Raw genomic sequence first — 27,234 nt, forward strand, 5'->3', positions numbered from 1 at the left:
GCATTTGTTATTTGAAGACTTTTTAGTGGTGGCCATTCTGATCAGTGTGAGGTGGTAACTCATTATAGTTTTGATTTACATTTCTCTAATAATTAGCGATGTTGAGCATCTTTTCATGTGCCTGTTGGCCATCTGTATGTCTTTGGAGAAATGTCTGTTTAGGTCTTCTGCCCATTTTTTGATTGGGTTGTTTGTTTTTTTTGTTTTTGAGTTGTGTGAGCTGTTTGTATATTGTGGAAATTAAGCCCTGTCGGCCATATCAGTTGCAAATATTTTCTCCCAATCCATAGGTTGTCTTTTCATTTTGTTTATGGTTTCCTTTGCTGAGAAAGCATGCATTCTTTAAGGACAATAAATTTCTGTGTAAATTGGTACCATGATGATTGGCTGTTATTAATAAACTGGCATTTAATGACAGTCTTCCATATATTCATTTTTTATTTAATGATCACAGGTGTTATATTATCCCTATTTTCTTAAATCTTTGAAGGGTTAAGTAACTTTCCCAAGACCACACAGTTACAGTGGGTCATAACTGAGGTTCATATCAGTTCTGATTGAGTTTAAAGCTCATGCCCTTAACCTCTACATCAAGCTGCCCTAATACAAAACCCAACAATATTTGACTCATTGGTTTTCTAAGTTTAGTTCCGGTCCATTCAACCTATTTAGGTTATAATTACTCTAATCTAGGCAATCTCTGATAAAAATAAATTTGTCAATGAATATGCCTAAACCTGTGCACCCCTACATGGTGAGTATCCAGCCAATGGTCTAGATTGGTGTCTCTTATATTCACGGTTTTTGCTTGTTTGTTTTTGACTCCTGAGAGATTGCTTTGGGCCCCTTTATACATCCTGGGAAGGTTGGAGGCAGTCTAGAAGCAGTCTCCTTTGGGCTTTAGGAGGAGAGCCCCAAATGATTCTTGGGAAGACCAATATTGTCTTTGGGCTGACCATACTGGTCTTGGGCATATGGCTGGTTTCCAGGCACACTGGCTCTCAGTATAGCATTGTAGCTATCAGTGTTAATACAGTCATACTATGGCTTATTATGTCAATGTTAAAATTAATGGCAATGAGAAGACTAGATTTTCTACAGTCAATATGTCTTAATTTTATAATTAGAAAAAAATAGCAAACAAAGAAAGTATCCTACCAAAAAGGATGTGAGGGGGATTTGGTGGGGACAGGTGCATATGATGATTGTGTCTCTGTATATGTGTGTTTGCTAAAGGCTTAGTTCCTGAGGTTTGGTTTTATTCAGGCCAATGTCATTTTACAACTAACATATCTAAGTAGATACCAGAATTGAGCCACCTCCCAAGATTTAGACGGAAGGGCACCAACCAAAGGGTTACTGGCCTGGCTTGAACCATGGCTTTCATCAATTTATATAATCTGGAGCAGACTGTCAGAATCATGTCTGCCTTTCTAGACCTAATTGAATTATCTTTTCTCTACTTATGAACCTAATCTTCCTTTCCTCTTATCATTGACTTTAGATCTCTTTTAAGATGTGCTGTGTTCTACTTTTTCTTATGTCCCATATCCCACAAACCACATAAGCTTTTTAGACTCCCATTTGAGCCCCCCTGTGATTTGACTTCCCTTTCTTACCCACTAAACGCTTTCACATACCATGGGATCACTCCCCCAATACCTTATATACTCACTGCCCCCTCTTTCCTTCCTTTACTTTCCAGAATCTCTAACTTAACGTACGTTTGACCCTCACTTAAAATGTCTTTCCTCCCCAGTCAGTGGGTACCCCAATCCTGCATACCCTTTATTCTGAATGCCTACTACTTACCATTTTCCCCAAACCCCCATTTAGGAACCATTTCTCCCTCTTTAGAATTCACGTAGCATTTTATTTGGACCGTTCCTATAGCACTTCTTATGTTCTCTGTTCAAAACTTGCATAACTGTGTTATCTTCTCTACCAGACTGTTACACCCTGGAGGGCTAAGGCTCTGTTTCATTCATCTTTGTGTTTCTCACAATGCTAAACTCAGTGCCTTCCTGTGACCACTCAGGGAATGTTGATCAATGAATGAGTGTTTTATCTGTGTTGGTATTATCTTCCCAACTAGGTGGTACGCTGCTTGAATGCAATAATTTTTTCCTATTTATCATAGTATTTCTTAGAGTACCTTGGGCAATGGCTTATGCAATTAATACTGATTGAATAAATGACAAAGCTAGTTGACTAATTGTCACTGTTTATGTGAACAGATCTGTGCCCTGTTATCTTTCTTACCATCCTGCTAACTCATTCCTGTGATCTCTCCCACCCCAACTGTTTTTACCTAGGAGCTTTTTTTCTATGTGTAAGTTAAAGAAAGCATTTATTTTTAAAAACATACATTTTATTTCCCTCTTCCTTTGAGAGAAAAATATTTTCATTTTAGAGATTTCTTTATGCTATCTTTTTTCTTGTACTATATATAACATCCTTGTGGTTAGTTGATACCTTTTAGTATTAACTTTTTTTGGTGTCTGGGATAATAGTGTGCATGTGGGCAGTTGTTATTTGGTTACATGCAGGCTCTGTATTAAATTATTGGTGAGAATCACTAGCGTTGTTCCATTGTAAGATAATAGTAAGAAATTCTTTTATTTACTTGCAGGGATATTTAGCAAGGTGTTAAGTACCTCTCTCTTTATCCTTACCTGTGGAACACCTGCCTACCCCATAGACTTATAAGGATCAAATGAGATAATGAATATAAAAGCTCCATCTAAATGTATGGTATTTTTTAGAAACTACTTGAACACTTTAAAAGAGGTTTTTTTTGGGGGGGGGGTGGATGGTGAAATGTTGTGAATTACAAAGAGCCTTTATATGAACTTTGCATTTCTCCAAGCCATGTTGAGAATGAAATTAAGTGTTTTATACTTGTAAAGAGACATCCTTTTGCAAAATTCATGGAGGCAGACCTGTACAAGCAAAAAGACCTTCTTTCTGAATGCTAATTAGCAACTCTTTGTATGTGTTCGATTTTGTTCCATGGGATAGATGACAAGCTTATTATAAGAAGAAACTTTAAAGAAAAAAAAATCATCCTCTTATTTGTGTTAAAATCGTGTAGCAACAATAGTGATAAATGTGTTGACAGTAGTATTAGTGGCTAATGATTTAAATTTGAGCTTACGTGGACTACTGAATCATTACATACTGCAAGTACCTTGTAGTTGTAGTAATTGCTAGAGGGAAAGGAGACAGAATAGAGGGTGGGAAATAACCAGTTACAGTCTTTGGATTTACTCTTGTCTTGTTGAACCTGCCGAGGGAAAAAGCCAGAGTTATCAGTGCTGGTTTTGTTTTGTTATTTTTCTTACTTCTTTTTTTTTTTTTTTAATTTTTTTTTGAAGTTTGCTGAGTTTTTGCTTGTTGTTTGTTTCACTTGTAAATTAGTTGGTGCCGTATATTGAATTGGGTAGATTCCATTGTTGACTTCCAGGTTTTTGTTTTTTTAATGAATAGTGATGAACTCTTGGGAATTATTGAACACTTAACTGCTCATCCATAATGGAAGAGGATTAATATTTCTTTGAGGAACATTATAAGTTCCTTGAAATTTTGAAAATATATGCACTATGCTAGTATTTGAATTCTAATAAATGTTGCCTAAAATATTTTTCTTCCTTCCTTTGCTTCAACCAAGATCCTCTGTATGACTATCTGAAGACTATCTTAATTTGACTTTAACTCTTGGAATTAAGAGTATATGCCTCATGAAATCTGTGAAGCATATTTTTGTTTTTTGAGAGACTGGAGAGTTTTAGTAAGTTATTCATATTAAGGTACTATATTAGTCAGGGTCCTGGCTGGAAAGAGATGACACATCTTTAAAGGAATTAACAGAGTGGGTTTAATGAAGGGACTAGTTACCGAGGTGTGGGCAGCATTAAGGAAACCAACAAGAGATGGTGAAGTACCCAGAGACTAGTGACAGTAGGAATTTTTACTGTCTCTCTGCCTGAAGGGGCAGAGAGTGAACTGTGTCAGTGGGACCTGGCGACTGCTGAAGCCATGGAGGAGGGGCTGCCTGTTGGGATTTGTGGCCACAGAGGAACAGAGCCAAGGGCAGAACTCCTGCAAGGCAGGGAGGGAGCAGTTGTGTGTGGTACTAATAGTACTAGAGCCTCTTTCTCCTCCCACAGCCTCATGTCCCGCTGGTACCTCCTACTGGCAGATCCTTATTGACAGCCAGAGGGTAAGGAAACTCAGGTGATACAGTCCACAGAGGTCAGCTACCTGGGCACTGATCAGGGCAGAGAATGAAGCAGAGCTTGGGGAAGGTGGAGAGGAAGGAAGTGGAGCACAGCAGGTGGAAAATAACCAGAAGTTTATTTTTTCTTCATGATCTTCATTGTAACTGTGAATTAGTGACTTGCAATAGATGAAATACAAAGCAAAGATTCCTGCCCTCTAAAAGTTTGAAGCTAATACAGATGTCAGTAGTACAGTCAAATTAGTGAAAATCCATGCTATCAGAAAGCAAAATTTTACTGTCATCAAATGAGTATTTATATTGGAGATAAACTCTGATGTAAGTATATTTTGTTGCAGTGGGGAGTAATGGATAGAAGAGTTTATTTTGATAGGGTAGAGTTATGAAAAAAGTTCTCCTTCACTTTATTAAGTAAAGATTGATGCAGGAATAAAACTTTTGGAAATGGTTCTTAGAAGGGACAAAGACTGAGCACTCGCAAGGGGAGCAACACGATCCCATCTTGGTCCTCTCTCTTTTTCTTCCAGGGGAGGGCAGAGAAAACAGCCAAGTAGTCCTAGTGTGGGTCCTGTCTTGATTTCTTTTCTATAGGGAGGGAGAAGCTACTGTATATGGGAGAGTAGTCAGACAATATGCTAAATATCCATGGGCTCAAGAGAAGCTGCACTAGCAGACTGGCATTACATTATGAAAATGAGGCGATGCCCTTTCTTCCTGTCTGGACTCTACAGATAGAAGGAAAGCCAGAGGCTTTTCTGCCTCTCATTCACTTAAATGAGATGGGGTGGGAATTTTAAATTAAGCCACCTTAATATTTCAGTCATCATTTAAAGTGAAAGGCATTTATTGCTTGTGAAAGGCAGTGGGCCTTTTGCCACATTAACTGAACTCCTATTCACTCATGATAGATTCTTGAGAAAAAGTGTACAAGTCCACACTAGTATTTTCCCCACCAACAGCAGTTTGCTTGGCCTCAATTATCTCTTTTACAGTAATACTCTTTGCCAATTTGGACAGTAGTTTTTATAACATGAAAACCTACTGGGGTTTGGAGAATCAGAAACTTACTGTTGCCATCGTTAAATAAGTAAATGACCATGGGCCATCTTTGGCTACTTCGGATTTTTGTGCTATTTTTCCCCTACATTTTATAACTTATAATTACCTCAAATTGTAAAGCTTGAAACATGCTTGTACCTAATAGGTGGTAGACTTAAGTCATAGCTTTTCCTGGTATTCAGAGATAGTAAATCTTCATTATGTTTTCAGTTTGTAGTGTGAAACTTTAAAGGAGACAGTCAATTTTGGACTTCTTCCAGGTGTCTTTCCATGCAAATGTTGGGCAGGATTATAATTAATGGATATTTGGCAAAGAATCGCATGATGTGGAAGAGAATTATTGTTTTATCCATCAAATTATAAAAATTCTTTCCAAAATAAATTTGTTTTGTTGTTAGACAAATTGTAGCCAAGGGTTAAAGACTAGGAATTGTATTCCAATGTTTTATCCTTTTCTTAATACAATTTTATTTATTTATTTTTATACAGCAGGTTCTTATTAGTTATCTATTTTATACATATTAGTGGCCAATGTTTTATCTTTAAGGACACTCCTGGTACTCAGTCTGAAACTTCAGTCCTTGTTAGATTGGGAATCAAATTATAAAGCAGATATTGATATAATGCCATTGGTTAATGAACAACAGTGTTTCCAATCTAAATTTAAGAAGCAGAGCTCTTGTATTTGGGTCAACATATATTATAGGTAGAAGTTATAGTATGTTAGTTAACAGTTCAAAGGAATAGCCGGAGAATTAACAACTTTTGAACTATGACATGGAAAGACCCAGGATTTTTAAAACTCCCAAATGATTCTTATATAGTCAGCTTTCAGAATCACTTTGTCTAGACCAGCTTATCTGATGTTTGAATTCCTTGATTATCTAGGCTGTGTTTGGATGGGATGCTTCTGATATAGTTCATTCAGTTTTGTCGTTGAAGAATTTCTAGGCATTTTCTTCATAATATGTCTGACAGCTAAAATTCCTTAATATCTTGAAGTTCAATGAATAGTTAATGGCCAATGGGTAGTCAGATTCATATTCGAAACTACTTTTACATCTATTAAACATTTATATGTAGAAAAAGTACAAGTCCCACAGTCTATCATTTAAAAATTTTTGCACTTTGTCATTGATGTTAGAAATTTGATCAGAGTTTGATGTGTAGCTCTGAAGAATGTCTTCACGTCTTAAGTATGACAGTATTTGGAAATGGAGCAAAGCTTTTCCATGTAAAGTCTCAGCCTTTATTTCCTGAAATACACCTGGCTAAATAAAGTTTAGGTAATCAGGGTATAGCAGTTCTCCTCTCTGGAGTTTATGTTAGAGAAAGAATATGTATAAAAAGGAATGTGTTTCATTATTAAACAAACAGCCTTTGGTGGTAGCTCACTGTGAGCATGGGCGGCTGAGCTTTATGTGCATCTAACAGAATTTGAAATACAAAATATTAAATCTAAGAGCCCAACATGAACAGATGCTCACAGAAGAGCAAAAGAGTTCTCTGAGTTGCAGAGAAATACGTGTACAACAAGTAGGCTCCCCTAGGTGTTTACTGATCAACATAATGATGGATTCAAGACTGGAGAGAAGCCAGGATTTTATCTTAACTTTACTGGAAATATCAGAAGTGGGGGAGGATGAGAATGAAAGAGAGAGAGAGAGTGAAGTGTGAGCATAAGAGAACTGTTTGATTCCAGCCCAAGCTCTTTAGAATCTCTAGAAGCTTCACCTGTCCCCAGTGGTTCACAGTGAATGTAGTCTGGATCCCCTGGTGAATTCTTTGTTAGCATCATTAAGGGGAGGTGATTGGAAGCCTGTTGACTCCATTATTGAAGAGCCAGTCTTTATCCTTAAACAGCAGATACGCATCCAGATTCCTTTGACAAACTTGAATTCTTAATTAAGTTCCAAAGTGCAAGTGCTCTCTCTCACTAGTGACTTTGAAATACTGTGCTTTCCACTAATTATTGTGTTTTATAATTCTTTTTGGCAGCAATTGACATAATTTCCTGTAACAAAATTCATTCCTAAAGTGAGCAAAATAATGATTGATCTTTAAATTAATAAAGCATATCCCCTTTGTGACTATAGTCAATTCTCTCTCTCCTCTGCTAGAGTGGAGCATAGAGTCCAAAACAGTGACTCATGAAAGAATTACTTATATTCCCTGTTGAAACACAGTCTGTGGGTACATTTGATGTGACTTTACCTTTTTAATTATGTTTTAGTTAATCTGATACTAATATTAGTGGGCATTCCTTGATATTAAAGCAAATAATGTTTATAATTCAGGAGGTTTGGGAGTTGTAGAGGAGAATGACAGGGGAGAGCTAAAAAATACCAATCTCCTTTATAGTCAGTAAACAATTGTGTTTATGTTAAGCTAGCAGAAAATGATTATTTTCTTTTGCTGCGAGTATCTTTAAATAAATCAAGGAGCATCAGTAGCAGTAAATATTAGAGCACTGTGAACATTAAGAATAGCAGTTGATTTCTTCTTTTAGGTCTTAGTTGACTTTACACTGACATGCTCAAGGACTGTATAGAATTACTCATCCAGGTATAATTATGGGCAGTTTCTGTTGTACATTTTTATTAGGTTCCAGCCCTGAAGTTCTCAATCAAGCCTGGGAATTAGATACAATTTATGCCTTGGAGACTTAGAATGGCATAATTGGGTAATTCCACACTGGTATAATTATTATCAGCCTAACATCTGGAATAATCAGTTTTAAATGCTTAACTACTCTGAACTCTGACCCAAATCCAGATATGCAGTTTTTTTCCTCTCAATACTCAAGAGAATTGGCAATTAAGACAATACGCAAAATAATTATTTTTTAGGATGTTTACATATTTGCCAGAATCCAATAGACAACTAACCTCTTACAGTAAATCTCAGCTGATAAAAAGCCTTTACACAGATTACAACTTGGAAAATAACATTTAAACAATATTATTTAATTATTTGGACTTAGACATTTACCCTAGACAATGGATAGAAAATTCTCCATGGGATTCTTGAGATGGGTGTTTTATGATACTGTGTTTTTACCCCCAGAAAATAATTCCATTTATTGCAAACTAAACATTCTCTTTATTGCTATTAGCATTCCTTATGGTCAGTAGAGGGAGCACAAGTTTTCTAACAAACCATCACAAACTGAAGTGACATCATCAGTGATGGTATAAAGGGGAAAATCTAGGCTAGTTCATGTTGGTTCATGTTCCAGGGTCCCTGAGAAAAATTAAAGTTTATTGAGTAGAAAGCCAAGAACTATAGAGATAAACTGTAATATCAGATATGGAGACCATGTTTTAAGTTGAGATATATTAACAAGAAAAAAATCGACATAATTCCTTTAAAATTTAAAAATATGTGTTGTGATGCACAGATTGGCTAATGATTAATTTTACTGGAGGTTTTGTTTGTCTTTTGTTTGCTTTATTTCTTTATAAATTCCAGAGGTCATTTTAGGGGTGTCTGAAATGGTTACTTGTATGATGTACTAAAATTTGGTATAGCAAAAGAGGTGTGATTTATGCATGAGCCAGTTATGTTTTTGTATTTTTTAACAAGGGCTAGAAATTTTTTTCTCAGAAGAGCATTCTAAAGACTGACTGCGTTGTGATTAAGGACTTAGTCATTAGCTAAGAACATATATTTCAGGGAAAAAAAACTTACAGAAGTCTTTTATAAATGTGGCTGGTAGTTCCAATGGAATGTTTACATGTTTTGTGAGCATTTGATGGGACATGGAAGATGATCGTTGTCCTTGTCAAGAAGTTACTATGATAATGTGAGTGGTGCTATTTAGATTACAAAGAAACTCAGGTGGCATAGATGCTTATTTGTGATACTGTGTTAGGGTTAAGTACAGAGGAAACCAAGTCACTTTAATCCCTCTCTCTGGGGTCTTACAGCTATCAAAGTAATGTCACCAAGCATTTTTGTAACAGTTTTACATTCTTTTTTAAAAATGAGACAGCTCTTTAAATTAAATAGGACCAATGGAAATAGGGTCATTTTATAGAGGAGTTAATTGAGATGTATTTAGATTTAGTGAGCTATTCAAGATTATGTAGTACATTAGGATAGTCAACAAAACCAGAATTCAGAGCTTTTGACTCCTGGTTCAAGGAGTTACGAACTAAGAGTTCATACAGTTGTAGTCTAGAATGATTTGAAAATATAGGAAAATTATTTAAGCCCTGATCCTTTGTTAAGTGCCTGTTTTGTGCACAGCATTGTGTTATTACTTTTGTTTGATAAAAAATTGAGAAAAATCATAACCATCCATGAAACTATATTGTGCAGTGGTAATACAAAGAGTGGACAAAGGGTGTTTCAAACAAAAATGTTTATATTATATAAAAGCTAAAGGTACTTTTTAGGGCTAAAGCAGTAGAAAACTCCCTGCGTACTAGTATATAGTTATGAGAGAATTTGGAGGAAATAGCCAAGGAGGTTTTGTTTCCATGTGAAGAGAATTGCTCTGAGATTGAGGGGCCATAATTTTTGGAGGAGGTAGTATTTCACACTTGCTTAAATAGGATTACTGAGGCAGTCAGGTTGAACAGGGGTGGTTTTGGAAACTATAGTTAAGAGAGAATGCTAAATCACATAATCAGAGAGCTAGCTGAGACCTTGAAGGCTGTCTGTCCTTGCATTAATTTTACAGCTAAGGAAACTGAGACCTGAGTGATTCTGAGTTATTTGCCCAAGGTTAGTCACACAGGTGGATGGGGGCAGAACTGGAATTAGTTCCCCTCCAAATGCCTGAATATGATAACAGAATCTACAAGTTGGCAAGTTATGGAAATACATTGTTTGTGAAGAGTAGAGTTGAGTACACTTTTGCAGAGAAGTTATTTCCATCAATCTTTAAAAGAGGGAAAAGAGAAATGTTAATTCGTTTTTGTTTTTTTCGGAAGAATAAATCAAAATAGAAGAATGTAGTGATCCATGGAACAAATTGAAAAGTAGGATGAGCTGCCTGATGGCAAATATGAAAATGACCTTGCTAGCAACTTCTAAGACATTTTTATTAATAACAATAATAAAGATAATAAAAATGGTGTTACCGACACAGCTACCATTTATTGAATGTTTACCCTGTGGCATCATGTCAAGTATCTTATGTACATTAGTTCATTAAATTATTGCACCCTGTGACCTAAGTATTACTATGCCATTTTGTAGATGAAGAAACTGAATCTCAAAGAGATTAAGTTATTACCCTAGTCACACCGGTAGTCAGCTATGGAATAAAAATTTGATTTCTGATTCTGTTTGAATTCCAAAGCTAGTGTTTCTGAAACTTGACTAATGAATAGACCCTCCTTCTAAAGGAAAATAATCTGCCCCATGCCCCAAATAGACTTATTTTTATTGTTAGACTACTTTAAGCATAAACAGAAATTCCTTAAACTTATAGCTCTATTATAAGCTCTACTTATAGCCCTATAAGTATAGGGCTATTTCTACTTATAGCCCTATTTCTTCTTATTACCTGCTTCCTGACCCTATCCATTATCACCTTCACTATCCTCTCCCCTAGATTGAATTAGTTACCTTTCCTTTATTCTTGTTTTATAACTCCATAACACCCTAGGCCTACCTTTATTAAAATGCTTAGCACACTGTGTTGAATCCTTAATTTTTGGGTCTCCCCAAGTAGGATGTTAGGTTCTTAAAAGTGAAGCCTACCTTGTGCATCTTTTACGTAGCACATTGTCTGAAAAGGAGGAGGGTTCTGATGATATAGCTGTGATCTTGAATCACAGGTCAGTTGTAATTTTAGGAATGAGGAGTCAAAAATAGGCAAGAGCAAAGTAGACATTTCCTTGTCTTTCCCATTCATATATGTGAAATTTATACAAATTACCTAAATAGTTAATATAGTAGACTCTTTTAGTGTGTAATCAACATAATTTTGGAAGTAATCTTTCCATAAGGAATTATATGATAGCATCATTTTGCTGTCTTTTTGTTTTCTTTTGGTTAGGAGCTGTGATTGTCTCCACACCCCAGGACATTGCATTGATGGACGCACATAAGGGAGCTGAGATGTTTCGAAAAGTCCACGTGCCTGTAAGCATTTACACCTTCATTGTTGCAAAAATCTGAAACACTTCTAACTGAAAAAGCAAATCATTGAGAAATACAATCCAAATTTTAATTTAGTTCTGTGCAGAAATCTGTATGAACACCCTACTTCATTTTAATGGTTACTCTAAAAACACACATATAGGTGCAAACATGTATGCATGTTATATTAATCAAGGAGAATTCTAAAACATCCTTCAGGCATGAATTTTCTGAACAAGTACTACCTTTCTCAACTATTTGTAGCTATCACTGAAGTAAAAATAATAAGAGAATTTTAAGAACTTATTTAGGTAGATACACTTGAACAGATCACTGATGGGAAACAGGTGAAAAAGATAACTTTCTTCCTTCTGTCTTCTACAGTTTAACTCATTTGTAACTCACCATTTTCTTGAAAGTATCTAAGAATTTTGTATACAAAAATGGCAAAAAAATAAAAAATATAAAAATAAGAGAAAGGACAATTAAAATCAGATAGAGTCAGAAGTGAAGTCTGTAAATAACTTGCATGCCATTAGGGGACTTAAATACATGCTAGAAGTATGCCATGAATTTTCCAGCAGCCATGGGGAAAGAAACATAGGACCATTATAAAACTGTCCATTTCCATGAGGTTAAAAAAAGAGCTTGAAGCACTATTTACAATAGCCAATACATGGAAGCAACCTAAATGTCCATCAACAGATGAATGGATAAAGAAGATGTGGTGCATATATGCAGTGGAATATTACTCAGCCATCAAAAAGAATGAAATAATGCCATTTGCGCCTACATGGATGGACCTAGAGATTATCATACTAAGCGGAGTAACTCAGAAAGGGAAAGATAAATACCATATGATATCACTTATATGTGGAATCTAAAGTACAATACACATCAACATATCTATGAAACAAAAACAGACTCAAAGACATAGAGAACAGACTCGTGGTTGCCAAGGGGGTGGGGGGGTAGGGGAGGGAAGGAACAGGTGTTTGGGATTAGCAGATACAAACTATTATATACAGGATGGATAAACAACAAGGTCATACTGTATAGGACAGGGAACTATATTCAATATCCTGTGATAAACCATAATGGAAAAGAATATGAACAAGAATATATATATATGTATATGTATGTATGTATAACTGAGTCACTTTGCTGTATAGAGGAAATTAACACAACATTGTAAATCAACTATACTTCAATAAAATTTTTTTTTAAAAACTTGATGCTCAAGAGAAGCAGAGGTGAGAGAAGAGAGGCATAACTCTCTAGGTCCTCAGAAATAACAGAAACCCTGTATGTAATGAACACATTTTTGTCACCTTTGTAACCATAAATAGAGGGTTCTTCCTCCTAGTGTGCCTCATCAAAATCAAGTGGACTTGTGCTAGAGAGTGGTTTAGAACAAGCATTTCAGTAAGAAGCCAACGTGATGCTTCCATCTCTATGGCTCCTAGTGGCCTTGCTTAATTTCAGGGTTAGATTTTTGAGCTTATAGAGCAGAGCTTTTTGTTTTTATTTTTATTTTCCATGATGGTTTATTACAGGATATTGAGTATAGTTCCCTGTGCTATACAGTAGGACCTCGTTGTTTATCCACTCTATATATAATAATTTGCATCTGCTAACCCCAAACTCCCAGTCCAAACCACACCCTCACAATCAGAAGTCTGTTCTCTATGTCTGTGAGTCTGTTTCTGTTTCACAGATAAGTTCATTTGTGTCATACTTTAGATTCCACATATAGGTGATATTATATAGCATTTGTCTTTCTCTTTCTGACTTATTTTACTTAGTATGATAATCTCTAGGTCCATCCATGTAGGTGCAAATGGCATTATTTCATTCTTTTTGATGGCTGAGTAATATTCAATTGTATATATATACCACATCGTCTTTATCCATTCATCTGTCAATGGACATTTAGGTTGTTTCCATGTCCTGGCTATTGTAAATAGTGCTGCTATGAACGTTGGGGTGTGTGTATTTTTTGAATTACAGTTTTGTCCAGATATATGGCCAGGAGTAGGATTGCTGGATCATATGGCAACTCTATTTTTAGTTTTTGAGGAACCTTCATACTGTTCTCCATAGTGGCTGCACCAACTTACATTCCCACCAACAGTATAGGAGGGTTCCTTTTTCTCCACACCCTCTCCAGCATTTGTTATATGAAGACTTTTTAATGATGGGCATTCTGTGATGGTATCTCTTTGTTAGTTTTGATTTGCATTTCTCTAATAATTAACAATGTTGAGCATCTTTTCATGTGCCTCTTGGCCATCTGTATGTCTTCTTTGGAGAAATGTCTATTTAGGTCTTCTGCCCATTTTTTGATTGGGTTGTTTGTTTTTTTGTTGTTGAGTTGTATGAGCTGTTTGTGTATTTTGGAAATTAAGCCCTTGTCAGTTGTATCATGTGCAAATATTTTCTCCCAGTCCATAGGTTGTCTTTTCATTTTGTTTATGGTTTCCTTTGCTGTGCAAAAGCTTGTAAGTTTGATTAGGTCCCATTTGTTTATTTTTCCTTTTATTTCTTTTGCCTTAGGAGACTGACCTAAGAAAACATTGCTACAGTTTATGTCAGAGAATGTTTTACCTATGTTCTGTTCTAGGAGTTTTATGGTGTGATGTCTTATATTTGTCTTTAAGCCATTTTGAGTTCATTTTTGTATATGGTGTGAGGGTGTGTTTTAACTTCGTTGATTTATGTGTAGTTGTCCAGCTTTCCCAACACCATTTGCTGACTAGACTGTCATTGTACATTCTTGCTTCCTTTGTGGAAGATTAATTGACTCTAGGTGTGTGATTTTATTTCTGGGCTCTCTATTCTGTTCCATTGATCCGTATGTCTGTTTTTGTGCCTAGAGCAGAGCTTTTTAGACTGTAGCCAGGGATTAGCTTCAGAGGGTCTCATGATTCTCTCTCCTTCCCCATCCCCACCAAATTGTACACTTTGTGTTTGTTTTGGTATGGAGAGAATTCTTCAATGAGAGCATGATGCAGTATAAGAACCAATGATGTATTAGAATGAATAGACTCTCAGGGAAGCTTTGGTAAATGTTTTTATCTCAGGGGAGCTTCTGAAAAGCATAAAATTGTAGAGTAGTGGAGTTGAGGTTATCCTCTTCAACAAGTACCTGTTCTCCCTTGCCAGTTAGTGCAGACCTGTACACAGTTAGTAAGCCATGGAGCTCTGGATGGATCAACATGCCCTTATGAAAATTGAGGACCCTGGTAAAGATGATGCCTGTGTGCTTACCTCCTAGATGATCTGAGGGTATTCTCACTAGCAGAGTTGGAAAATGTTTGAGGGCCTGATTTTGTATGAGGATAAATGAGTGATAAAAACCCCCCATGGTGTTCTATGTTTGAAGTTTAGCTTGGAAAAATTTTAAAGCAATGGTAACCAAATGCCCATTTCAGATAGAAAACTGTCTCAGTGAAGCACTTTAGTTGAACAGTATTATTTCCTATTATGCCCTCCAAGATAAACTAGATGCAAGTAATGCCTACTCAGATAACTAAATAAGATTACTTATATGAGATTTTAAACTATAAATCAGCAAAAAGTTAGAGAGAGCTATCCACCAAAAATTATGAGAACAAATAATTCATAATCCTTCTTACTGCCACTTCAAGGTCAGGATAATAGCCATTCTATCAGCATTTAAGTGAATGCTTAGCTTCTCATTCTGTAAGATGAGGGTGGAGGCATGTGTCCAGCTCACTCTAAAGCATCATGAAATCCTTGAGAGGAAAGTTTTTAAAAGAGCAGAAGCCAGACTTTTGTTAGGTGGGTGCTACTGAAGGATAAAAGTTGAGGCTGTCAGCAAGGAAATATTGTGAGGAAGTATTCCAGGTGAAGGATCTTGGGCTGCATAAGGCTCATAGGACTAGTGCAGGATTAGTTATGGAGTAAAGGAGCTGTTTGTGATCTGAAAGTGGATGTCGGAGTGTAAGTCTGCAGAGTCGGAGCAGCCCTGGGTCACGACAAGGTACAGGATATGGTTGCTCATGGGTGTGCGGGGCTGAAGAGGAGTGGAAATGAAAGTCATTGGAAATGCATACTCCCTCTATTGTTTTTTGACTCTTCCTATATCTTTATTATAGCCCTCGTTTTTCACCCGTTTTAGTTATTTGCCTTCTAAACAGCAAAAATTTGAAAAAAGAGGTAGAATGTCTTAATCATCTCTTAACCTGCAGAGCAAGACAGGTGCTCAGTAATCTTTGCAAGTGAATGAGTGAGAACTTTCCAGCAGAGAGCTCTGTAAGCAGTTGGAGGACAGCCACTGTATAGCTGCATTGTAAAAGGAATCCCGGCTTCCAGTAGGGTGTGGATTTGATGACCTCTGAGATCCTTCTGGCACTCGGAGTCTGAAATTAGAAGGTTTTCCATAAATGCAAAGGAGAAATGTTATGCCTTGTGTATACCACTTTATTTCATTTTCTTCCTGGGTTTTAGTCTTGCTCTCTGTTTTTTCCCCTTTTGAAGTGCATTAGTTACCATGGAAACAATGATGTCTTTGGAATTCATTGGTATGGTCAGAGTTTATTAATGTCTACAAGAACATTTTGAAGTTAATTTAAATAATTTCTTAAAACTCGAGGCTGAGATAGGGAAAGGAGAAGAAGAGATGACTATTAAATTCTCTTTTCTCTGCCTGAAATGATATCAACTCTGCCAAATCCTTGATTATCTCAGTATTTGTAGGTAGACTTTTTTAAAAAATAATAAGAATTTTTCAATCTTACAGATTTTTAATGGTGACTACTTTATGTGCTGTGTCATTCTCATCCATTTTTTTTTAAACGTTTTTATTGGAGTATATTGCTTTACAGTGTTGTGTTAGTTTCTGCTGTATAACAAAGTGAATCAGCTATACGTATACATATATCCCCATATACCCTCCCTCTTGAGTCTCCCTCCCACACTTCCTATCCCACCCCTCTAGGTGGTCACGAAGCACCGAGCTGATCTCCCTGTGCTATGCGGCTGCTTCCCACTAGCTATCTATTTTACATTTGGTAGTGTATATATGTCCATGCCACTCTCACTTCGTCCCAGCTTACCCTTCCCCCTCCCCATGTCCTCAAGTCCATTCTCTCCATCTGCATCTTTATTCCTGTCCTGCCCCTAGGTTCTTCAGAACCATTTTTTTTTTTTTAGATTCCATATATATGTGTTAGCATACGGTATTTGTTTTTCTCTTTCTGACTTACTTCACTCTGTATGACAGATTCTAGGTCCATTCACCTCACTACAAATAACTCAATTTCGTTTCTTTTTATGGCTGAGTAATACTCCATTGTATATATGTGCCACATCTTCTTTATCCATTCATCTGTTGGTGGACACTTAAGTTGCTTCCATGTTCTGGCTATTGTAAATAGTGCTGCAATGAACATTGTAATACATGACTCTTTTTGAATTGTGGTTTTCTCAGGGTATATGCCCAGCAGGGGATTGCTGGGTCATATGGTAGTTCTATTTTTAGTTTTTTAAGGACCCTCCATACTGTTCTCCATAGTGGCTGTATCAATTTACATTCCCACCAACAGTGCAAGAGGGTTCCCTTTTCCCCATACCCTCTCCACCATTTATTGTTTGTAGATTTTTTTGATGCTGGCCATTCTGACCAGTGTGAGGTGATACCTCATTGTAGTTTTGATTTGAATTTCTCTATTGATTAGTGATGTTGAGCATCCTTTCATGTGTTTGTTGGCAATCTGTATATCTTCTTTGGAGAAATGTCTATTTAGGTCTTCTAAATCCATTTTTGGATTGGGTTGTTTGTTTTTCTGATACTGAGCTGCATGAGCTGCTTGTAAATTTTGGAGATTAATCCTTTGTCAGTTGCTTCATTTGCAAATATTTTCTCCCATTCTGAGGGTTGTCTTTTCATCTTGTTTATCTCATCCATTTTTGTTGCCTTCTTTTATAAGGGAAAACCAGGCACCTCAATTTGGAGCCCTTCCTCTACCATTTGAACTTTTAGAGTCACAGGGATTTCACTATCCAGCCCTTTCTTCTTAGGTAATCTCCTTTCCAGCTCCTGAAAAGTATATTCAAGTATACTCTCTTATTCTTTCTGTACATAAGGGATCACTTAGTTAATATTAATTCAATAAATAGCTATTAGTTTATTCTACAAATATATATTTACTTATATTGAGTGCCTTCTATAAGCAAAGTACTATGGTAAGCTCCATTGGTGATTTAAAAAAAGGTGAGGATGAAGCCTTTTTCTTTAAGTATGTTATCATCTTGTAGACTAACTCCATTATGGTGCAGGGGCCCTAAATTCTGAGGGACATGAGAACACTTTTCTCTGGGCTATCAAGGAAAGTTTTCATGGAAAAGCCATGTTTTTTGTTTGTTTGTTTGTTTGTTTTTAATGTCCCTGTAATTTTGTACATGCTGGTCCCTTCCTTGAGAAGCCATTGTCAGTTCATATTCATTTTTCAAATCCCCGCTCAGGCATTACATCCTCTAGGAAGCTTTTCCCAAACTACCAGAAAAGGTTAATAATTTTTTCTCTGAACTACTTGAACATATATCTAGTTTGGCTCTTATCCCACTACAAGTTTACCTGTCAGTCCCAACAGAAGAATGTGAGCTCTTGGAGGGCAAGAAACATGCCTTAAAATCCTTAAATGTTCACTACCTGGCATATAGCATGCATATGATGAATACTCCTTATACTGCCATTTGACCTGGGATATAATGCCATCCACAGTCTGCTATTCCCCCCTCAAGGCCGCTCTGACTGGCATTATCTCTGCCACAGGCAAACTGGTCGTCTTTCACTTCTGGAAGATTTCCATAGTTTCTCTTCTCATGGACTTCAGCATGCTGTTTGCCCATCTGAGAACGCTTTACCCTCACTTTTCACCTGTAGCTCCTTTTTATCCTTTGGTGCTTAGATTGAACAGCTCTTTCTCTGGGGGACTTACCTTGACCCTGTTGACTAGGTAAGCTCTTTCTAGTGTATCATTTAGTAACACTCTGTTTCCCCTTTTGTAACTGTTTTCACATTTTGTCAGTACTTTCACATTTATAGTGCCATAAGGTCAGCTCCAACCACTGATCCCCTTGTGTGTTCAGAACATATAGCTGCTCACTAAATATATACTGAATGAATGAGTGGAGGAGGATTTTCATAGGTATATCACAGGACTGGGGGAAGGACAGAATTCAGTCTGAAAAGAATCAGGAAATCACAGGTGTTCAGGGTTGTTCAGTTTGTCTATAGCTGAAGTGATATGTTTGGATATGTCTTTGCTAGGCCTAGGTTTAGTCAAGCTTTAGACACTAGACTAAGAAATTTGGACATTCTTCTTGAGATTTTTAGAGGCGTCCGTAAAGAATGCTGGATAGGAAATAGACAGTTAGAATGGAGCTTTAAGGGCTTCCCTGGTGGCGCAGTGGTTGAGAATCTGCCTGCCAATGCAGGGGACACGGGTTCGAGCCCTGGTCTGGGAAGATCCCACATGCCGCGGAGCAACTAGGCCCGTGTGCCACAATTACTGAGCCTGCGCGTCTGGAGCCTGTGCTCCGCAACAAGAGAGGCCGCGATAATGAGAGGCCCGCGCACCGCGATGAAGAGTGGCCCCCACCTGCCGCAGCTAGAGAAAGCCCTCACACAGAAATGAAGACCCAACACAGCCATAAATAAATAAAAATAAATAAATAAAGATACATGAAATTGCTAAAAAAAAAAAAAAAAGAAAAGAATGGAGCTTTAAAAGGATTTAATCTGATGGAGATGAATAGAAAGAATAGGAGCCAGGAGAGTGCGGAGGCAGTAAGGAAGCGTTAGCAATGGTCACAGTCATTCACAGTGCAGGTTGTGACCCACAGATGAGTCAGGAAATCAATTCACTGAGAGATGTAACCAAAGTTTTTAAACAATATCAGGGTAAATTGCCCTTAAGAAGAGAAAGTGTTATTTCATAGGGATATGGTCTCAGTCATAAACATATATACGTGTGTTTTTGTATCAGATCAAGCTGTCAAATATTTTTCTTATAAGGCAGTTTTAATAAGTTGGGAAAACACTAGTGTAGGTGATAGGCAGTAAGGGTCTGATTTAGAGTAATGGCAATGAAAATGGAAAGGGAAATAAATGTAATTGACATTTTGAAAGAAGAATAGACAGGCTTGGCAATTGATTACATAGAGTAGGGTGGTTAGAAAAAAAAGGCAGAAATCAAAGGGATTTTGAGAGTTATGCTGCCGTTAATAAATCTACCAGGAGCTAGTTTTTCACTCAGGTTGACAGTGAACTAGAAATAAGAGGTTAGATTCTCAGTCACAAATCCCTGCCCTCTTCTCTAAGGGTTGTGATTTAAAACTGTTTGGCAAGGAAGAGACTGGCAGAGAAAATGATTTGGTGTTGGCCTTTTTAGTACTATTCACATCACATGATATATGTGACTGTCCCTTCTCCTCACCGAACCAGATTTTTTATTTATCTGTATATTTGTAGCCTCTTATACACAGACTTTTAAAAGCACATAGAGAGCTATATTCTTTAAGTATATCTTTTATGGTTGCAAATTAAATTACATTAGAAATTGTATTATAATTTTAAGACAATAGGGTACAGCTTACAGAGGCATTTTTACATAGTAGTTAAGAAGGGTGAGCTCAGGAGTCTGAATGCTAGAGTTCAAATCCTAGATCTGTCACTTTGTAGCAGTATGACCTGAGCAAGTTACTTAATCTGTGCCTCAGTTTTCTCATTCATAATATGGGAATTATAATAGTATTTCCCTCAGAAGGTTGAGGTGAGAAATAAGTGAGGGCTTAGTACAGTGTTTGGTACAATCTAAACACTCGATGTCAATATAATGTTATATAATTAATGTTTCTTATTATAATTGCTATCATGAAACATAAATTTATAGTTCATAGGTGTTTTTGTATTTGGCCTAGGTATTTTGACTAGTCTCTTTATTTGCTAATAAGAATTCTAACAAGAAATTTTTAAAAATTTAGATAAATAGTGTCTTTGAGATCTCCTTATTTCTTGAGTATTTTAGTTCAGCCTAAATTGTTCTCTAGATTTATTAAGTTGTTAAAGTTATTTAGAGTCTAAAATTCTGCATTATTTAAAATTTGCATTATTTAATGTCAGCTAATTGCTGTCACAAGTAGACCTCAAAATTTATAATGATGCAAATACAATAGACGCTTATTTCTTGCTCACGTAACAGTACTAGTATATTAACAGGTGAGCATGGTGGCTTTCTTCCACAAAGTCATTTAGGCTGTTGGAGCCTCTGCCATTTTAAAATGTGACTTCTAAGGTCACCATTGAGCCAGCCTCATTTGAGCTAGCCAGAAGAGAAAGACAGTACATAGGTATGTCATGGGAGCTTTTTATGGATGAGGCCTGATTGTGGCACACGTACTTACACTCTCATTCCCCCAACTAAGACTCTGTTATGTGCTCACAGTCATGTCTCTCAAGGAGCCTGAGAAACATAGGTTAGCTATGTGCTAAGCTAGAAAGATGAGACCATGGATTTTGGTGAGCAGCTAGCTGTCTGTGCTATAGTTGACGTGGCAACAAATATATTAAAGCCTAATGCTGGTCACTGAACTTTTTTTTTTCTTATAATTAATTTTGAAAATTCTAGGGACTTCCCTGGTGGCGCAGAGGTTAAGAATCCGCCTGCCAATGCAGGGGACACGGGTTTGAGCCCTGGTCTGGGAAGATCCCACATGCCGCAAAGCAACTAAGCCGGTGAGCCACAGCTACTGAGCCCACATGCCGCAACTACTGAAGCCCACGCACCTAGAGCCCATGCTCCGCAGCAAGAGAAGCCACCGCAATGAGAAGCCTCACACCCCAACGAAGAGTAGCCCCCGCTCACCGCAACTAGAGAAAGCCCGTGAGCAGCAACGAAGACCCAACACAGCCAAAAAAAAAAAAAAAGAGAGAGATAGAGAAAATTCTATAACTATTTCAGCCTTGCAAATAGTTAATTATTTTATAAAAGAGAGATAGGAATTTTGCTTTTGTCTTTAGCCAGCAGGTTTTCTTTTCCTGCTGGCTAAAAACAAAAAAACAAAGAGTCCTACTGCGGTGTGGACTTTGTGGTATTTATTTGTAAGGGTTAATGATTATGTTGTCTCCTAAGAAAAATTAGGTGATCTTAGAACCTAAAATAGTTGATTCTTATCAATGTTTTCTTTCCGTTTTCTATTTTTATTACCAAAGACCCTACAAGTTGTTCCTAGTGATGAGGATCAGAATTGTAGTTTATTCTTTTTCTGGCACAGTCACCATTCATGGCAGTAGGTTATCCATTTGGACCAGGAGTTTCACATCTTCACCCTTGAATGCCTTCAAAACTTATGTGTTCATCATATCTGTCTCGGAGCTTGTTCCGCATCTAGTTTGTCTTTTGGACCCCAAAAGTTCTATTTTCTTTAATACCTCAAGCCTATCTACCTCACAAAACGATTTAGAAATAGGTAATCTTACATAAAAATGGAGGCAAGTGACACATTTATTCTTTTCATCCTTGAGCATAGTTTTTTCCTCTCCAATCATCAAGTTGTCTCACTTGATTCTTTGGGAAATTTAATACCTTTGATGTATTTAGAGAATCTTTCATTATTGGCTTTGCAGGCCTTGGAAGGTGCTATTAGTATTCTTTCTAGGAACGCTATTTATTAGTTTGAACGTGATGTATCGCATGTGGCTTCCTTCTTCACAATTGGGTAATCTTTCCACTTTTGAAAAATGACTTTTCTTCAGTGACAATCTTTGTAAGACTGGGTAGGTAGCATTCTGCATCTCGGCCATAGTTGCATCTTAAAGACTGAAGATGTTTGCTCATTTTTGTCTTTCTCTAGCATCTCTCAGAAGTCCATATATGCTTTAAACGGGAATGCTGTTCTATGTGATTTATGTGAATTAAACTAATCTAACCCTCACAACAACCCTGTGAAGTAGTAACATTGTTTTCCCCATTTTGCAGATGAGGAAACTGTAGTACAGAGAGACTAAATAATTCGTATAAGGCTACCCATCTGTTTAGTGGGCCTCTGGGATCCTATCCTAAATGGTCTGCTTTCCAGAGCCCACATTCTTAATTGCTATTTCTGTGGATTATCTAGAGTTGAGGTTTAGTAATGTGAATGTCGTAGAATATCACAGTATGAGAGATTAAGAGGAGTCTCCTTTAAATTTGCTTTCCTTTGGGGTCCTGATTGCCTAGGGCAAGTAAAGACAGAAAATTGGTGGATTGAAAAATGGGGAGGAGTTAAGGGGACCATAGGTTTTGTTGACAGTCAGGAGAGGTATACTGAGGGTGTTAAGGGAAAGGGGAGTTTCATAGCCAGGAGAAGGGAATGATGTCTGAGGCTCAGCTGCATCAGTGAATGATGAAGATGGTTCACATCAGGTCTTCCCTTATAACTGTGCTCTTAATTACTATTTTAAATCTCCTTACTGAACTGGATTGATTGGTCAATAGTTTTAGGCCATCTAGTTCCATGAACAAAATCCTTCAGTTCATTTACTTGTCATCTGGTTTTGTGACTGCCACACATAGACCCAGCTGATTTGAATTTTGGCTCTGTTATTCACTAACTGTGTGACCTTGAGCAAATAATTTAGCTTAAGTGTTTCGTGACCCATCTCACAGGTCGTTGTGGCAGTTGAGTGAGATTACATGTACAGTACTTTGCATAGGTCTTAGCACATGACATTGTGAAGGGTAGCTCTGAATGTTATTGTTACAGTGGTAGGTTTTAGAGATCATTACAATCCCTCATTTTAGAATTCAAGGCATGGAGAAGTTAAGTTGTACTTCATGGATCCAGAGGTAGTTAGTTGGTCCCTGAGAGGAGAATGAATGCAGGCCTCCCCATTAATTGTTTTTTCCATTACCAGACTACTTCTGAAAGAGAAAACAAGAACACCCATCTAATTTTTTAAATTATAATATCTGTACACACGCTTCAAGGAATATACCAAAAACTGGTTCAAGGCTAATGGAGAACTGAAAAACACTTGTGAATCTAATCAATTTCATTTGTTATTATTCATTCTCTGTTTAACAGTGAGTTTTTCCTCTTCATTTTTTCTTAAATCATAGCTCTTAATCCTTGTGACAGGTTCCAACCGGCAAGAATTTAACCTGATTGTAACCTTGAAAAATTGGATTATATAGTAACCTGAAAATCTTGCTTGTTACTTACCTGAATCTGGGTTTAAAATGCCAAGAAGAAATTAAAATTGGGGCCTTTTGAGCCTGCTTAATTCAATACATTTAGACACAAAAATCCAGTATTTCAGGGCAATGTTGATATTTCAAGACAGTCAATTTTTAAAAAGTTAATAAAAGAAGTATTCTCCTGAGCCAGTGATGGATTAGAATAATATAAGAATAACATGCTAAAGGTTTGTGGTGGCTGATGTTAGACAGGCACGTAGCATTTACTTTTTTCAGTAAAACCAGCTGAGGTAAAAAGAAAAAAGGATCTTATACTTTGATGAGACATTAAAAAATGATTGAGCACGCTTACAGCTGCGTCTCAGTGGTATTATGTAAATTAAGCTGTGGCAAAGCAACTGTTTTCTAATGTTTCTACGATCAAAGGATGCACAAAATAGCTCTACAATAAACACAAACAGCTTAGCAACATATAAAGTATTCACACAATATAAGGCTTTTTGGGGGAGTGAGGGTAGGGGGTGGTCGTGTAGATATGTATTCTTTCCTATTTAAAAGAAGAATTTTTATGAATAACATTGTAATATGGGCATTATAATCTTCTTTCTTATTACGTTAGCTCCCCCTGTTCAAAAATAATTGATTATAGAGGATTGCTCGTAAATGAAGAGGGCAGTGTTTTCTAATCTTTTTAATACTGGAAGCTCTCTTTTAAATTTTCTTCCAGCTAACCCCATGTTTTGAAAAAGTTGTTCAGCCACATAGTCTGCATATCTTAGGAAGTAATTTATTTTCTCTTTTCTAGTTAAATATACGTGTGTGTACGACTGTTGTATGAGCTTCTGAACAGAAAGAGATAACCACACATGAGTGTTAGCACACTCAGCTGATGTAATTTCAACTAAAAGCAAAGAAACTTGACAGTTTATCTGTCCTGAATAGTCTTAAAGGTAAATGTTTCATTTCTGTTCAAGTTTTTAAAATATTCATAAATCACAGACCCTGATACTTTTTTTTTTTGCATCTCTAGGACCTTAGAACAACATTAGGTAGGAGAACTATCAAAATAAGTTCTACAGTCAGCCTTTAGTTGTCAACAGCAGCACTGTCCAAGAGAAATATAATTCAAGCCACAAATGTGATTTAAAAATTTTTAGTAGCCATTTTTTTAAAAATAGAAAAAGACAGGTGAAGTTAATTTTAATAGTATACTTAACTAAGTATATTGAAAATACTGTCATTTCAGCATGAAATCAATATAAAAATTGAGAATCAAGCAAAAAGGAACTGCATTTAAAAATACTAGGAGGGCTTCCCTAGTGGCGCAGTGGTTGGGAGTCTGCCTGCCAGTGCAGGGGACATGGGTTCGAGCCCTGGTCTGGGAGGATCCCACATGCCGCGGAGCGGCTAGGCCCATGAGCCACAATTACTGAGCCTGCGCGTCTGGAGCCTGTGCTCCGCAACAAGAGAGGCCACGATAGTGAGAGGCCCGCGCACCGCGATGAAGAGTGGCCCCCACTTGCCACAACTAGAGAAAGCCCTCCCACAGAAACGAAGACCCAGCACAGCCATAAATAAATAAATAAACCCAAAGTTTAAAAAAACCAAAAAAATACTAGGAATTCTGACAATTCAGTAGGAAAAGAACCATGTAATCAATGGAAAAAATAGACAAGAGACCTGAAGAGATACTTCACAGAGCAGAATATACAAATGACCAATGATCATGTAAAAATATGCTTAACTTCCTTACTAATTTTGGCAACACAAATTAAAACCACAGTGCACAGGAGAGCTGGGCACAGAGGCAGAATGAGAACAAACTGGAATGCACCTTTACCTCTGCACACTTCTGTCACCACCTCTGCCCACAGGAAACCTTTAGAGTGTAAGGCCTAAGCCTACACCTTCTCTTCCCAAATCTCATGCCACTTTACCTGTGGTGAACTTTAACCAGGAACCATATAAGGAAGGAGATTCTAGGAAATATAGTTCCTGGTATAAACAGATTGACAATTGAAAATCCAGCATAATGAGGTACTACTCCATACTTACCATACTTGCCAAAATGAAAAAAGCCTGATGACACCAAATGTTGATGAAGCTGTGGCATAGCTGGAGTTCTCGTTCATTTGCTAGTGGGAGTATAAATAGGTAGAACTTTATTGGAAAACTGGCGTTTTTTAAACTGAAGTTAAATATGCATAACCTAATACCCATCAAAAAAGACATGTATTAAAACGTTCGTAGAAGCATTGTTTATAAAAATCTGGAAACAACACGGATGATCTAACAAGAGAATGCATAACTGTGATATAGTCATCATGGAATCTTAGGACTCACTGAAAATGAACTACAGATGTACGTGGTTTAGCTGGATGAATCATACAGACACAAAAGAATACATTGCATTATTACATTCATATCAAATTCAAGACAACAAAATTAATTTATGGTGTTAGAAATCAGGTTGTTCGTTTATACTTTTGGCAACGTTTTGGAGAGTATACAGGGAGACTTCTAGGGTGCTGGCAATGTTTTATGGACAGCATCATGGTAACATGGGCCTACTTTATGATAAGTCCATTCAGTCATGCACTTGTGATTTGTGTACTTTTTGTGTGTATTCATGATACACTTCAATGAAAAAGCTTAAAGAATAGCTTGTAAACTCTAAAAAATTATTGAGATATTTTACATTCTTTTACTTATACTAAGTCTTTGATATCCAGTGTGTATTTTACACTTACAGCACATCCCAATTCAGATTAGCCACATTTCGAGTGTTCAGTAGCCACATGTGAACTAGTGGCTACCTTATTAGACATTGATGGTCTAGAACTCCATCATTTCAGAGCTCTCTGGGCTTAGGCTTTTATTTCAGTTCTTTCCTTGGAGTGTCACGTGGAAAGAATAGGGGATTGTTCTTCCCAAAGACTTCATCTTAGTTTTACTGCAACCTCTCTGTTTTTATAGAATATTTTCTGTTTAAAACAGACAGTTATTTTTGTGTGCAGGTTCACAAGATGCCCAATAAAACATCATCTTGATTATTTGTTCTTATTGCTTTATTGGCCACTGTTCACATGACCACCTTTTTTTAAAGCAGACATTTTATTGAAGTCTGATACACATACACAAAAGGGCATAAATTGTGAGTGTACATAGCTCAATGAATTTTTGCAAAGTGAACACACCCATTGCTTGTATTCAAGAAGCAGAACATTACCAGCATCCCCGGAAGCTCCTGCCTTGTGCCACCTTCTGATCACTACCCCCAAAGCGGAACCCAAATTATAACACCATAGATTAGTTTTATCTGTCTGTGCACTTAACATAAATGGAATAATAAGTATATACTTTTGTGTGGCTTCTTTTGCTTAAAATTATGTTTGACAGCTTCACTCATACTGTTGATTGTAGCTATAGTTCTCTCATTCTCATTGCTGTGTAGCATTCAATGGTGTGAATATACCACAATTTACTTGTCCATTTTACTGTTGATGGACATTTGTGTAGTTTTTCATTTTTGGATAATTAGTTATGAACACTTTGTAATGTCTTTTGGTAACTGTTCACATTTTTTGTTAATGTATAACAGAGTGGAAATACTGTGCCTTAATATAGGCATAC

At 36.9% G+C, this 27,234-nt stretch overlaps 1 protein-coding gene across 1 annotated transcript in view; it reads left to right on the top strand.

The window, feature by feature from the left end:
- NUBPL (NUBP iron-sulfur cluster assembly factor, mitochondrial) overlaps nt 1-27,234 on the top strand; it is a 260,487-nt gene that overhangs the window by 211,826 nt on the left and 21,427 nt on the right. The window contains exon 8 of the mRNA XM_007180692.2: nt 11,313-11,398. Coding sequence (XP_007180754.3) covers nt 11,313-11,398 — 86 coding nt within the window. The remainder of the gene's footprint in view (nt 1-11,312; nt 11,399-27,234) is intronic.

This window comes from Balaenoptera acutorostrata, chromosome 3, assembly GCF_949987535.1.
Source record: "Balaenoptera acutorostrata chromosome 3, mBalAcu1.1, whole genome shotgun sequence".
NCBI lineage: Eukaryota > Metazoa > Chordata > Mammalia > Artiodactyla > Balaenopteridae > Balaenoptera > Balaenoptera acutorostrata.